The sequence below is a fragment of the Anolis carolinensis genome, chromosome 2 (assembly GCF_035594765.1).
Source record: "Anolis carolinensis isolate JA03-04 chromosome 2, rAnoCar3.1.pri, whole genome shotgun sequence".
NCBI classification, from domain to species: Eukaryota; Metazoa; Chordata; class Lepidosauria; order Squamata; family Dactyloidae; genus Anolis; species Anolis carolinensis.
In genome coordinates, this window is record NC_085842.1 from 167,619,998 (window position 1) to 167,634,884 (window position 14,887).

The window sequence follows — 14,887 nt, forward strand, 5'->3', positions numbered from 1 at the left end:
AATTTTTAAACTTTGTGTTTTTAAATATATTACAACTGTAGCCTCGGTTCGCTTCTGACACAATAAATAAAATAATCACAAAAGCCATGCATGGGCAAACTTGGGCCCTCCGGGTGTTTTGGACTCCAACTCCCACAATTCCTAACTGCCTACCGGCTGTTAGGAATTGTGGGAGTTGGAGTCCAAAACACCTGGAGGGCCCAAGTTTGCCCTTAGCCTCTTCCACACAGCTGTATCAAATCCACTGGATTATATGGCAGTGTGGGCTGAGATAATCCAGCTCAAAGCAGATAATGTGGATGATCTGCCTCGATATTCTGGGTGATATGGCTGTGTGGAATCCCTTTTCCCAGAACTTGTAGAAAACTCAAAAGAGGAGGCGCTGCCCAAACAAAGCTTCTGGAGACCCGGAGGCGCCCGGAGAGGACAGTGGAGGAAGAAGGCAGGAAGGAAAGAAGGAAGAAAGGCGAGGGAGGACTCAGGTTACAATTCCTGGGTGTCTTGGGAGCAGGTCTCCTGCAAGGCGAGGGAGGCGGGCCTGGGCGAGCGAGGAGGCCCCAGCGCGGGAAGGGCTCCGAGGCAGAAGGCGAGCGGCTTGGCAACCTGGGCAGCCTTTGGGAAGGGAAGGTGGAGTGTGGCGCCTCGTCGTCCTTTGTTGAAAGAAGGAGAAACAGCGAGGGAAGGAGAAGGGGGAAGGAAAGAGAGGCCCGACCCAGCTGCCCAGCAATGACAAGGACCTCCGGCTCAAGAAACCTCCGCGAGTCCCTTTGGACGGAAGCTCAGCGCTAGTTTCCTTCTCTCTCTCTCTCAGGAGGAGCGCGCCTGCCTTCAGGTAAGATTTGTGAGGCGGGAAAAGGGCAAACAATGAGGGGTATTTTTCCGAGCCAAGGCTTTCTCCGGCTCTCCTTCGATTTCTCAAGGCAGTGGGGGTTGGGAAAGTGTCCGGAGAAAGAAAAAGCGAGGACGGATGCTCTTGCGCCCAGGTGGCGGGCTTGGCGCCTTCCTCGTCTGAGGGAGTTTGGTTTAACTACAGTAGAGTCTCACTTATCCAACACAAACGGGCCGGCAGAACGTTGGATAAGCGAATATGTTGGATAATAAGGAGAGATTAAGGAGAAGCCTATTAAACATCAAATTAGGTTATGATTTTACAAATTAAGCACCAAAACATCATGCTATACAACAAATTTGACAGAAAAAGTAGTTCAATAGGCAGTAATGCTACGTAGTAATTACTGTATTTACGAATTTAGCACCAAAATAGCACGATGTATTGAAAACGACTACAAAAATGCGTTGGATAATCCAGAACGTTGGATAAGTGAGACTACTGTAGTTCAATAGGCAGTAATGCTACGTAGTAATTACTGCATTTACGAATTTAGCACCAAAATATCACGATGTATTGAAAACATTGACTACAAAAATGCCTTGGATAATCCAGAACGTTGGATAAGTGAGACTCTACTGTAGTTCAATAGGCAGTAATGCTACGTAGTAATTACTGCATTTACGAATTTAGCACCAAAATATCACGATGTATTGAAAACATTGACTACAAAAATGCCTTGGATAATCCAGAACGTTGGATAAGTGAGACTCTACTGTAGTTCAATAGGAAGTAATGCTACGTAGTAATTACTGCATTTACGAATTTAGCACCAAAATATCACGATGTATTGAAAACATTGACTACAAAAATGCCTTGGATAATCCAGAACGTTGGATAAGTGAATGTTGGATAAGTGAGACTCTACTGTACAAGTGTTGGGATCTGGAGAGGAGAAAGAGCCCAAACTTGTCGGAAAGAAGAAGGCAGGACTTTATGGGATGGTTTGGCCCCCAATGGGGATAGCATTGGGACGGATCCGGGGCAGAATTGTGTTGTAATAAGGACCTCATCACACTAGAGTTTGGATCCACTTTAAATCCACTTTAGGGAGGGGGCTTTACCAGAATATCTAGGCAGAAAATCCCACAATAACTGCTTTGAACTGGGTTATCGGAGTCCACACTCAGATAATGTGGGATTTTCTGCCTTGATATTCTGGGACATAGGGCTGTCTGTAAGGGCCCTCAGCCAGACAGGTCCTGGGCCTCACCAAACTACAAACCCCAGAATTGTGCAGGAGGCAGAAACCAGATTTAATGGGGATTCATGCTCTAGTGTGAGGAGGCAGAAAGTTGGAGAATCTCTGCCTTTGTTTGGAAAATCAACCATTCTGTGGCCCCTTCCATCCCGCTGAATAAAATCCCACATTTTCCACTTTGAACTGGGATATATGGCAGTGTGGACTCAGATAACCCAGTACAAATCAGTTATTGGGCTCTTCCACGCAGCCATATAACCCAGAATATCAAGGCAGGAAATCCCACAATATCTACTTTGAACTGGGTTATCTTAGTTCACACTGTCATATATCCTAGTTCAAAGAAGATATTGTGGGATTTCCTGCCTTGATATTCTGGGTTATATGGCTGTGTGAGAGGGCCCATTGTGGAATTTTTCTGCCTTGATATTCTGGGTTATATGACTGTGTGGAAGGGCCCATTGTGGAATTTTTCTGCCTTGATATTCTGGGTTATATGGCTTTGAGGAAAGGCCCTGGGGCCCCTTCCACACAGCTAAATAAAATCCCACATTATCTGCTTTGAACTGGGATGTATGGCAGTGTGGACTCAGATAACTCAGTTCAAAGCAGATATTGTGGGATTTTCTGCCATGATGTTTCTGGGTTGTATGGCTGTGTCAAAGGGCCTTGTATTTCTAGCCCTCGTGGGGTGCAACTTTTCTGTACAATGGCACTCTTGGGCAGAGAAAATAATACTTTGTGAAATTACAACTCCCGTGATTCCATAACATTGAGCTACAGCAGTTCAAAGTATTCCCAAACTCTATTCATTCCACTGTGTAGATGCATGCATCTGGGATTTTATTCAGCTGTGTGGAAGGGGCCTTAGTCAGAGGGTGCTGTGGTTTTTAAGAGTTTTTATTATTGTAAATTATTTTTTTAGAATTGTATGTGTTTAATACTATTTTAATGGTTGTCTTTTGTATATTTTAAATTGTATACTAATGCTTTTTTGTCGAGCCGCATTGAGTCCCCTTTGGGACTCAAAGCGGGGTATAAATAAATATAATAATGATGATAACAATAATAATGAAATGAGCTGCAGGGACTCAGCCTCAAATCCTTTCTGTGAGCTGGGGGCTCTTCCACACTCCCATATAATCCAGAATATCAAGTCAGATAATCCACATTATCTGCTTTGAACTGGATTATCTGAGTCTACACTGCCATATAATCCAGTTCAAGGCAGATAATCTGGATTTTATACAGCTGCGTGGAAGAGGCTTGGGAGTCTTGGTTTCAATCAGCCTAATCATCACTTTCAGCCAGCAATGTCTTCAACTGGTTAATCCAGGTTCTCAGCACTTTCTTGGTCTTCATAATTGAAACAGTAGCAACTTTTTTTCTTTCTGCAACTTGACTGGGAAATTGGATGTTTTGGTAGAGAGAATTGAAAGAGTATTATGGTGTTGTGATAGACGGATAGGTGTCAGCTCTGTGGAGCCTGCGTCTTGCTGTTTGTTTGTTTGTTTGTTTAGTTACAATGTTGGAAAATACCTGAAGGGCATAAGATTGTCTACTCTAGAGCATAAAACAGAGTTGTGGGTCTATTCTCAATTCTAAGACAGTCCTAGGGCTATACTGCCATATGAAATCCAGATTATCTGTATTATTAGTCTATACTGCTATATATTCATATATTCAAAGCAGATAATCTGGATTTCATATGGCAATATCGAAGGGACCTAAGAGGAGGAGGACTAGTTACTGCCCTTTAACGGCACCCAGACTTTCCTTACCATTTCACTTGGTTTAATGGTACGAAGCCAGTCCTGTCTCAGGCCCCTTCTCACAAAATATATGGTGTGAACTCATCCTGTGTTACCCTTTCACACAGCTGAATTGGCTCCCTATAGGGAAGTCAGTGGGTTGATAAACAGTGTAGGAAACTTGAGCAACCAATAACTTCAGAAGACAGTACAAATACATCATTATTTCTTCAGAAAGATTGTCCTTCAATCTCAAGGGGCTGGACGCTGGATGGCCCTCTAGAACTATGTGCATCCTGCCCTGAAGCCAGGGCCCCATCTACACAGCTGAATAAAATCCCTCATTATCTGCTTCGAACTGGAATATATGCAATGTGGACTCAGATAATCCAATTCAAAGCAGATATTGTGAGATTTTTTTGCTTTGATATTCTAGGTTATATGGCTGTGTGACAAGGCCCTGGGTTCTTGGAAACTTTCATATTCTCAAACATGGCTCAAAACACCAAGCCTAGTAGCAGGATTCTTTCCAAAGCCCAGTTGAGGCACCTTCTGGCTTTCATTCAAGGACGATTTCATCCACACACCATCATTAATAGTGGTAATTAACACACTTGCCAGAAGTGATCTAAAGGGCACTGACTTTCTGCCAGTTATGACAATGTCTGTTGGGGCAATCTTGCAACTGATAAGAGGTCTAAGAAAAGCAGACTCTCATAATCTTCAGACTGATTAAAAGACAACAGTTATATTTGACAGCACGAAATATGTATGGGGTTCTTAAATATTATGAAGAGCACAGACCTCACTGTCTCCCAACTCCCCTGAATTTGATTTGGTTACAGCAGGCATGGGCAAACTTCGGTCCTCCAGGTGTTTTGGACTTCCAGCTCCCAGAAATCTCAGCCAGCATACCAGCTGTTAGTAATTGTGGGAGTTGCAGTCCAAAACACCTGGAGGGCTGAAGTTTGCTCATGCCTGTGTTAGAGTGTATAAAGAATTATATGAGGAACTAGGAAGTGAATGCATACATGGCCCCTTCTACACTGCTATATAATCCAGATTATCAAAGCAGATAATTTAGATTTTATGTGGCAATGTAGAAGGAGCCTTTATGTATTAACTTTTTCAGCCTGTACCCAAACCTTGCAAGGAGAGTCTAAAATCTTTTGTCTGTCTTACGTACACTACTTTGTAGTATAATACCAGACCTACCACTTTTTTTTGTTCCCTTCAGAGATTGAGGAGAGAGACATATAGGTTTTGGTGGGAACTTCCTAGTTTGGAATTTCCCCATTCCTTGGACTTGGTAGCAGAAAGCATGACTTTTGTGTCAGAGGTGAAACAAATATCCACTAATACAGCTAGTCCTCCAAGTCTATGAATTCTGTACCCACAGATTCAACCATTCACAACTTGAAAATATTTATAAAAACCCAAAAAGGAAACCTTGATTTTGCCATGTTACATAGAAGACACAATTTTACTATACCATTTTATATAATGGGATTTGAACATCCACTGATTTTGATATCTAGAGGGGTTTTCGGAACCAAACTTCAATGGATACCAAAGGTCCACTGCATTTCAAATTTGAAGTCACCTGATCATAAATGTCATTTCTTCCTCAGCATCCCAGAATGGAATGGTTTACTGCATTTATTAAGATGCTTATATGTAAAGATGATAAAGATTCATATCCGACATCTTTTCTGAGGAACTCCTCCAAGTATCTGCCATAGCCAGCACATGCAGACTAGCACTCTGGGCAGGCTTTAAATTAGTCTTCCTCAACATGATGCCCTTTAAATGTCTTGGACCACAGTCTTCATCACCCCTAAACATGGGCTATGTTATCAGAGGGGCTTGTGATTGGTGTACGAGACCCTCTGATAACATAACCTATGTTTATCGTAACCCAAAACATTTGAAGGATGTCCTGTTGGTGATAGCTGTTCTGGGGAAATACACAGTTGACACGAACTGCTAGCCAGGCCTATTTGGAGCTCACTATCAGTTGTACAGTATTTACATTTCACACTTACTGTAGCGATACCACTTTGGCAATCATCCTGAATCTGCCCTATGGAGTCCTGGGATTTGTTGTTTGGTGAGGGACTCTAAAGATGTGTCTATTCATGAATGATACTATAGCCTTGCTATTTTGTGTCAAAATCCTTGATAGTGTTTTCTTAATATATAAAACTAGATTATAGCAGCTAACAGAACTATATCTGAAACAATCATCATTGCGGTGCTGCAATGGATTAAACCCTAGTGCTGGCTGGACTGGTGACCAGAAGGTTGAGTTGCTGACCTGAAGGTTGCCAGTTCGAATCTGTGAGACGGGGTGAGCTTCCATCTGTCAGCTTTAGCTTCCGGGGACATGAGAGAAGCCTCTCAGCAGGATGGTAACACATCCGGGCATCCCCTGGGCAATGTCTCTGTAGACAACCAACTTGCAGTATGTTCTCAAGTTGCTTCTGACACGATTAAAATAACTCCCAACATATACAAATCCACATTTAGCACCAAAATATCACAATATATTGAAAACATTTACTACAAAAATGCGTTGGATAATCCAGAATATTAGATAAGTGAGTGTTGGATAAGTGAGACTCTACTGTAATTAAATACACACTAAACATACAACAATAACTAGTCTACAAACCTCACACTTGTTGCCTGTTGACTTTTACTTCATATTTCCTGCTCCCTTGAAAATATTGTGTCTGTTCAAGGATGATATTTTATGTCGAAAAACTAGCTAGAGTTTTTATTCTTATTGCTATTTTTATTGTTTTATTCATTTATATCTGGCCTTTCTCGCAATAATGTCACTTCATTACATCTCTATTATCGTATTAGACTTCGGAAAAATGTATTCAGCTGTCATCTATCAGACCAAGGAAAAGCAGAACATCCTCGGTCCCAAATCAGCACCTTTGTCTATATCAGACCATTTGGGGCCCTTCTGTTTTTACCTGTTTTGTTTTCTTTGTGATCACCTCCTATCTTAGTGCTAAGCTCCAAGGTCAGTGGTTTGCCTAATTGCAAAAGCTAGGCTAGACACTCTTTTAAAACAAAAACAAAAAACAGGGAGGCTTTTATCTGTCAACACCCAGGCTCCACCCACGGGGGCTCAGTGATTTGTGCTTCCTTGCCTTTCAAAGGGAATTTGGACCATCCTACCCACTGCTTGGCTCCTCTTGGCTGATTTTTTGTGTGGCTTAGGCTGCCTGGGCGATCCTGTCACCAAAGCAGACAGGCTCATTTTCTAGTTCCTGGGTATGAAACAGCAATACCACAGTGCTTTGATATGGAGTCAATTGCATCTTGCCCAGCTGTCACCTCTGGTTAAGCATGTTTTGCAGGTTTATGAGAAGCAGTAGAAATCCCATGCCTGTTTCTCAGAGAGACAAAGGTGGGGTGCATAAACACCACGAGCAGTAAGACCACTTTGAAATTACCTTCACAAACAACACAGACTAGTCTTCTGTTAGAGTCTTCCTACCAAGAAATAAATGGGATTACACCCACAGAGGAGCATAAGTATTGCCAACCAAAACCAACTTATGTTTGTTCCAAGTGTTCAGGACGATAATGTTCAGACTCTTCTCACCAACAATCCATTTCTAACTCCACTTGAGCAACTTTTGGCATATCAGGTGACAGTGCATATTGCTTTGGCCCCATTGAACTGTGGGTTCAAGGGGAATGGATGGGGGGTTGTGGCTGCTGTGCCTCAGCATCTGCCAGTGGAGACGATGTTCTCCTATTCTGCTCATTGAAAGAACTGGCCTTGATGCTGGCATGTAACTGAAAGAACTGTCATGGTCAGTCTATCTCAGTGGTTCTCAACCTCTGAGTCCCCAGATGTTTTGGCTTTCAAATCCCAGAAATCCTAACAGCTACTAAGCTGGCTGGGAGTTGTAGGCCAAAACATATGGGGACCCACAGGTTGAGAACCACTGGTCTATTGGAAATATCTAAACTCCTGCCTCAAGACTCCCAATTGTGTCTGTTTCTTTGCACCCCAGAAGTCTCAGTTTGGCAGGGGCAGTCTTTATTAATCCTTTGTCATCCTATTTTCGCATGTTTTTAGAATATCCCAATTTCTCATCCTTTGTGCTCAGTTTATTTCAGTTGCTGTTAGCTGAGTTCCAAGTGCAAAACTAATAGCATAGCAGAGGAGAGAAAAGGGGGCAGAACCTTGCCCTGCTTAGTAGGCTCAGGCAAAGAAATTTGGTGTAGCCTGTCTTGACTTCTTTGTTCTTCATCATGAATTACCATATTACTGCTATGTGCCTTCACTGGGTTTAGCAACCACATAGTCCCCTGGTGATGGCTATGCATACAGGTCTTTATCATACAGATCAGGCATCTTCAAACTGTTTGGGCCTCCAAGTCCCAGAAGCCCTAGCCAGCTTGTTCAATGGTCAGGAATTCTAGGAGTGGAAGGCCAAACAGCTGGAGGGCTTCTGTTTGAGGATTCCTGATAAAGATGGTGTGCCCTGGGTGGGTAGTTATGGTTCATCAAGAGAAGTGGCTCTCAACCTGTGGGTCCCCAGGCGCATTGGCCTACAACTCCCAGAAATCCCAGCCAGCTGTTAGGATTTCTGGGAGTTGAAGGTCAAAACATCTGGGGACCCACAGGTTGAGAACCACCAATCAAGAGCTTTTCCTTAATCTTTGCTATAGACCAGTGGTTCCCAACCTTTGGTCCTCCAGGTGTTTTGGATTTCAGCTCCCACAATTCCTAACAGCTGGTAAGCTGGCTGGGATTTCTGGGAGTTGAAGTCCAAAACATCTGGAGGACCAAAGTTTGGGAACCACTGCTCTAGACCATGAGTGAGAAACATTTGATCTTCTGGGTATTCAGGATCACAATTTCCACAATACCTTATTATGGACATGCTGGCTCAGACTCATGGCAGTTATCAGCCAAACACTCCTGCAGACCAAAGGTCTCTCACCTTTGCTTTCAGCTTCCTTAAACAAGGTTATTTACATGGAAGATAAATAGAGCTGACAACCAATTAAGCATGTTATTTAAATAATCACCCTTCTTTTAACTGAGTTACTGGTTAAATTTCAATGAATTTACATATTATTTAACAATGTGATAAGTTTTTCAGATACTGAGAGAGCATTCACCCTAACAGATGAAAGTAAAAAAATTATGTTGGAAAGAAAGCTGTCTTCATTGGTTTCCCTATTATTCCTTGCCGCACCCAGAAACAATATTAACCTCCAAAGAAAATGAATGTCGTCTTGACACATAGCCCGAGGAATTAAAACTGGCGCTCTGTGATTAATCAACTAAGCTTTACCCGATTATGCCACTAATTAAGCCGATTAAAGCCCCAAAGGTAAACTTTGCAAGTTCTCAACTCCCTTGGAAGTTGGAAAAAAACAACAACAAAAGAAGCTTTGCACACTGTCCTAACTCTGTCACTTGAGATTAAAATTGTACCAAACAGACGTCCAAATAGGCAAACATCATGCCCGTAACACATTAAAAGACGGTGGTTTTTACTGAAATGTGGCTTAAGTGGCTGCAAATGTAACACATCCCACATCTATTTGTGCTGCTTTTTCTTTAAATAGTAGGTGAAAGATAGAACAGAAAGCGGCTGCTTCAGAGAAACACAGTGGTGTGTTATTTACTTTCAACATTCATTTCTTTCTTAAATGACTTGCATGGAACCCAAGAGTTTCCATGCTGTGTGTCGTTATTCACTACTTGTAGGAAACCGAGATACTTTTAGCTGGTAGCCTTTTTATTCAGTGGAAATTACATCTTTGGAGAGTACAAATCATGTATGTTGCTCCACAAGGTAAGTGGCGTTCTTCTTCTCAGCTGATAGTTTCATTGCCAGTGTGAGTGCTGCATGAGTTGAATGGCTGTGCAAGCGTTATAGATACTTTTCTCGATTTTGTAGCCTCTGTAAACACCCTGAAGGCACAAGATCCTGTCTGATATTGGAAGATAAGCTGGGACAGACCTAGTTGGAACTGGGGAAGGGGGCCACCAAAGAATATGCAAGGTTCTGTGTAAGCTATAGCCAAAGGAAGACAACAGCAAACTGCTTCAGAGTAATCATTGCCCTATATAATCTGTGGGATTGTCGTATGTAGCAGACACAATATAGATGGACAAAGATAATTTTTGGAAACAAACTCTCTAGGACTTCTCCAGACTATTTCCCAAAATGAAGTGTGCATGGTTTCTCCAATATTTTTTAAAGTGCTCATTCACCTTTAAAATGGTTTACATTTCCTTTGCAAAAGCTCTTTCACAACTAGACATACATTTTGAATCACTCTCAGTATTTTGTTTTTTAGCATTTTGCCATGCCCTCCACATTTGGTGGGGTAATCCTCCTCTCACTTTCAAATGTCTTAGTTTCTTTCCCCTCTCACTTTCTCCCCTTGTTCCCATCTTATTTCCATTCCTGCAAACTGATTTCAAAGGGCAGAGGGCCAAAATCTAGCTCTTTCCTGTAGATTAAGGCAAAAGCAAACTGCTTCATCCTCTTCTAGCTTGTGTATTCTTCCTCATTAATAACTTGACTACTCTCTGAGGAGCCCGGGTGGCACAGCAGGTTAAACCACTGAGCTGCTGAACTTGCTGACCCTAAAGGTCGGTGGTTCAAATCCAGGGAGTGGGGTGCGCTCCTGCTGTTAGCCCCAGCTTCTACCAACCTAGCAGTTTGAAAACTTGCAGAAGTGAGTAGATCAATAGGTACTACTCCGGGGGGAAGGTAATGGCGCTCCATGCAGTCATGCCAGCCACATGATCTTGAAGGTGTCTGCGGACAATGCCGACTCTTCAGTTTATAAATGGAGATGAACACCAACCCTCAGGGTTGGACACAACTAGACTTAATGTCAGGGGGAAAGCTTTACCTTTACCTACTCTCTGATGTTGCCTGGCTGTTTGTGTTTCAATTTTGATATGTGAAAGCAGAAAACTGTCCCCTGGACCTGCCTCAGTTATCTACTTCTATGATAAAATGGTACTGTTCCATCATCCGGGCGGAAGCCAAAAGGGGGCATAGACAGAGAAAGATAGTCCATTTTATGGAGGGCAGGAGATTTAAGGGGTTAAACCATTCCCCTCTGTTTTCCTGTTTTTCCTCCCACCCATGTTGCTGTCCTTGAAACAATCCTCGTTTATGACATGGGAGGGGGGATGGTTTTCCTCCTTCAAACCCCCCCCCCCCCCCAGTAAAATGAACTATTCTTCTCTATCTAAACACACTTTTGTAGTCCACCTGGATAATGGAACTATACTGATAAAATTAATACAGATCAATATGGTCCATCCAATTGTTACCAAGTATTTATTTTTCTCTCGGAAGAATACAGTCTGATGCTACTGTGCAGTCAATATTCAAGGCGTGATCATAGTGATTTTCAAGTTCCCCCAAATTAAGTTTTTTTAAAAAAGTGTTTGATGTATTGCTGATTTAGGGAATGGGTGTAATTAGTTCTGTTGAAGAGTTTTGTTGGCTAATTAGTAACTAAACAGAATTATAAAGATGGAACAGACTGTAAGGGCTGTCTAGTCCAAGCTTCTGCCTTGCAGAAATACAGAACTATACAATTCCTGAAAGATGCCCACCAGAATCTGTTTAAGGACTATTGAAAATGGAGAATCCACTACCAGAGGCAATTGAAAAAAATCAATGCCACTATCAAGCAAAAGAAAAAAAGTTCCTTAAATAATTATGTTTCCATATGTGTGATTTTGACTTCTGCTGTTTCTATTATTCAGGTTGTATTATAATCTTCTCTTTAGGAATCACTACGATAGATCCTCTTATGTGACTTTGTGGTCAACTTTCTCCAGTCGTGCTGGAAGGATCTGGAGAATTCTTAAGAGAACACTTGTCTAGGAATCTCCAGAGGAAGTTGACCATAGAGTCCTTCCTAGAGATGTTTTCTCTTAGGTAAAAAACTTAGTAATTTCTTTATTCATGTTTTTTCACTTTCACGGGTGTCTGGTGCTTCTAACTCCAGAAAATATGGAGGGTTGAGTGTAATGTTTAGGTGTAGTTTCATTTACTGAAATTTAAATCCATTGGTTCATGTTGTACTCTTTTTTATCGTGTCAGAGAGAACATACTGCAAGTCACTTCTGGTGTGAGAGAATTGACCATCTTCAGAGACATTACCCAGGGGATGCTGGGATGTGTTAGCCAGAAGGTTTCTGTCATATCCCCACAAGCTAGAGCAGACAGATGGGAGCTCGCTCTGGCTCTCAGATTCGAATCGTCAACCTTCAGGCCAGCAACCCAACCTTCAGGTCAGAAGTTCAGCCAGCACAAGAGTTTAACCCATTGCAGCAGAAAACATCCTTTCAGATATTTAAAGATAGCTGTCATGTCCAAGATCAGGGGTCCCCAAACTAAGGCCAGGGGGCCGGATGCGGCCCATCGAAGCCATTTATCCGGCCCCCACGGCACAAGGGCAGAAGGGAGTTGGGCTAAATGACCCAAGGGGTCTCTTCTTCTCTTACAACCATTATCATTATTATTAACATTGAGGCTGAGTGGCCATCTGTCAGGGATGCTTTGCTTCTGCTTTCAGTGCACAAAGGCAGAAGGGGATTGGACTCAATGGCCCAAAGGGTCTTTCCAACCCTCTTTTTTTATTGTTGTTGTTATTATTATTAATTATTATTATTGCTCGGTGGCCAACTATAGTTCGGCCCTCCAACGGTCTGAAGGATCGTGAACTGGCCTCCTGTTTAAAAAGTTTGGGGACCCCTGTCCAAGATAAACATACCAAGCTTCTTAAATTGAATCATTCATATAATAATACATGCCACATTTACTCAGGAGGGCAATTATAGGGGGGCAAAATAAGGAGAATGCCTTCCCAATTCTGTTCTGCCCTAAGAAATGTTGTTTTGATACCCAAATTTCTTGCTTTGCAGGGAGTTAGATCTTGAAAACCATTAACACCTAGAACTCTTATTTTACTATGGTTGCATTCCCTTGTTTATTTAGCTTGCTTCTTTCTTATGGATGCATTTTAAACACTCAATTGAAATTACTGAAATGTGGAAATTTGGAGAATTGGGGAAAATTCACTGGGTAGAGCAGAATTCTTATTTGGGAGGTCCATGTGTTCATTTTAATCAGCCCCCTTCCCCCCTCCGGCAGCATTCCTACATTTCCACCTGTTGTCAAGTATTCTGAAAGCATTTACAGTAACTGAGTATTTATATCAGGCTAAGGCTGATGGGACGTGGATACCAAGAACCTCCGAAGAGATACATGACATGATATTCCCCATCTCTAATGACAATGATTCAAGTGACGTTGACACTCGGGATTTCAGGTTTGCAGCTTAGAATCTACCCACTTCATTGTTCCATCAAGTTGACTTCAATTCCTGGCAACTTTGTGAATGAGAGACCTCTAAGTCACTCTATTATCAAGAGCCTTGCAGACTTACCGGTAGTTGTGTGGGTTCCTTACTTGAATCAATCTATCTGTAATATGAGCTTCTGCTTTTCCTGCTTAATCAAGCAAAAAGCAACAGCTTTTCTAATGAGTCTTTTCTAATGAGTTGTATTTCCTCATGATATGTCTAAAGTATGATTGTCTCAGTTCCGTCACTTGGCTTTTCGGGAGAGTTCAGGCCCAATTTACTCGAGAACCCATTTCTTGGTCTTTTTAGCAGTCCATTGAATCTGTACAACTCTTCTGCAGCACAATATATCAAATGTTGGGAGCCCCCAGTGGGTTAAACCCTTGTGCCAGTAGGACTGTTGACTTGAAGGTTGGATTGCTATAAGGTTCTCATCTCCAGTTGTGCTGTGGGTTAATCTTCCCGGAAGAAATACACCAAGACACACGATGAGGAAGATCCAAACAGCTTTATTGTACGGAATACCAGAGTCTGTTATATCGCCCATCTATACAGGGGCTCGCTACAATGTTATAAACCATTCTCACAGACATGGCACCTGAAGGTTTTGCCCTTCCCACATACCACATCCCTTTGTGTCCCTCATTGAGGTTTTATGGCTGGCCATCTGTTCTGTGCCAGCACTCTGTGTTTGGAGATGGCAAGAGATGCGAGATCATGACAATTGCTGACCTGAAGGTTGCCGGTTTGAATCTGGGGTGAGTACAGATGAGCTCCCGCTGTCAGCTCCAGCTCCCCATGCGTGAACATGAGAGAACCCTCCCACAAGGATGGTAAAAACATCAAACACCTGGGTGCTTTCTGGGCAACATCCTTGTAGATGGCCAATTCTCTCACGCCAGAAGCGACTTGCAGTTTCTCAAGTTGCTCCTGATGCAAAAAAAACCAAAACTAATGTTTATTTTGATTTCCTTCCTAGCAGCCTTCTTCACTGTCCAGCTTTCACAGCAGTACATAGAAATTGAAAATAAGTTGGCACTGACAATCCTAATTGTAGTATTAAATGCATATACCCCAGGATCTTGTCTAGTTTCTTCCAAATCCTAACTGCCTTCTGATTTTGCAGTCTCCATTCTAATTAAGGACTGAGCCAAGCTATGGAAAATATTTAGCTATTCCAGTGTTTTCATTGTCTGCTTTAAAGTTATGCAAATAATTGGAAAACAAAACCATTTTTGTCCTCTTAATGTTCAGCTGTAAACCTGACTTTGCTCTTTCTTCCTTGACTTTTTTCAGTAATTGTTCCAAGCCTCTGGGTGATGTCATCTCCATATCTTAAATTGTTGATATTCTTTCCTCCAGTTTTCATGCCTCCTTCGAGTCTAGTCAGGTTTCACGTATGATACATTCAGCATGTAAGTTGAATAGGGTGATAAATTGCAGCCTTGCCTGACCCCCTTGCCATTTGGAAAACATTCTGTTTCTTCATCTTATGTGCTGAAAGTAGTCTCTTGTCCTGAGTACAGGTTATGCATCAGGACAATCAAAGGTTGTGGCACGCCCATTTCTGGGACAATCTGTAGTTTTACATGATGATACAATCAAAGGCTTTGCTATAATCTCAAACGTTAGACCTGTTTCTAGGCACATTTGAGC

General features: G+C 42.2%; 1 protein-coding gene across 2 annotated transcripts in view; it reads left to right on the top strand.

Moving 5' to 3' along the window:
* The first annotated feature begins 271 nt into the window (after positions 1–271).
* lpar2 (lysophosphatidic acid receptor 2) overlaps positions 272–14,887 on the top strand; it is a 58,809-nt gene continuing 44,193 nt past the window's right edge. Inside the window, exon 1 of one of the 2 annotated variants that reach the window (XM_008114438.3) lies at positions 272–832. Coding sequence is in view for 1 of the 2 variants with exons in the window: in XM_008114437.3 (XP_008112644.1) it covers positions 9,666–9,684 (19 nt within the window). In the remaining variant the exon portion in view is untranslated. Of the gene's footprint in view, positions 833–9,458; positions 9,685–14,887 lie in introns of those variants that run through there. The other variant, XM_008114437.3, reaches the window with a different exon arrangement.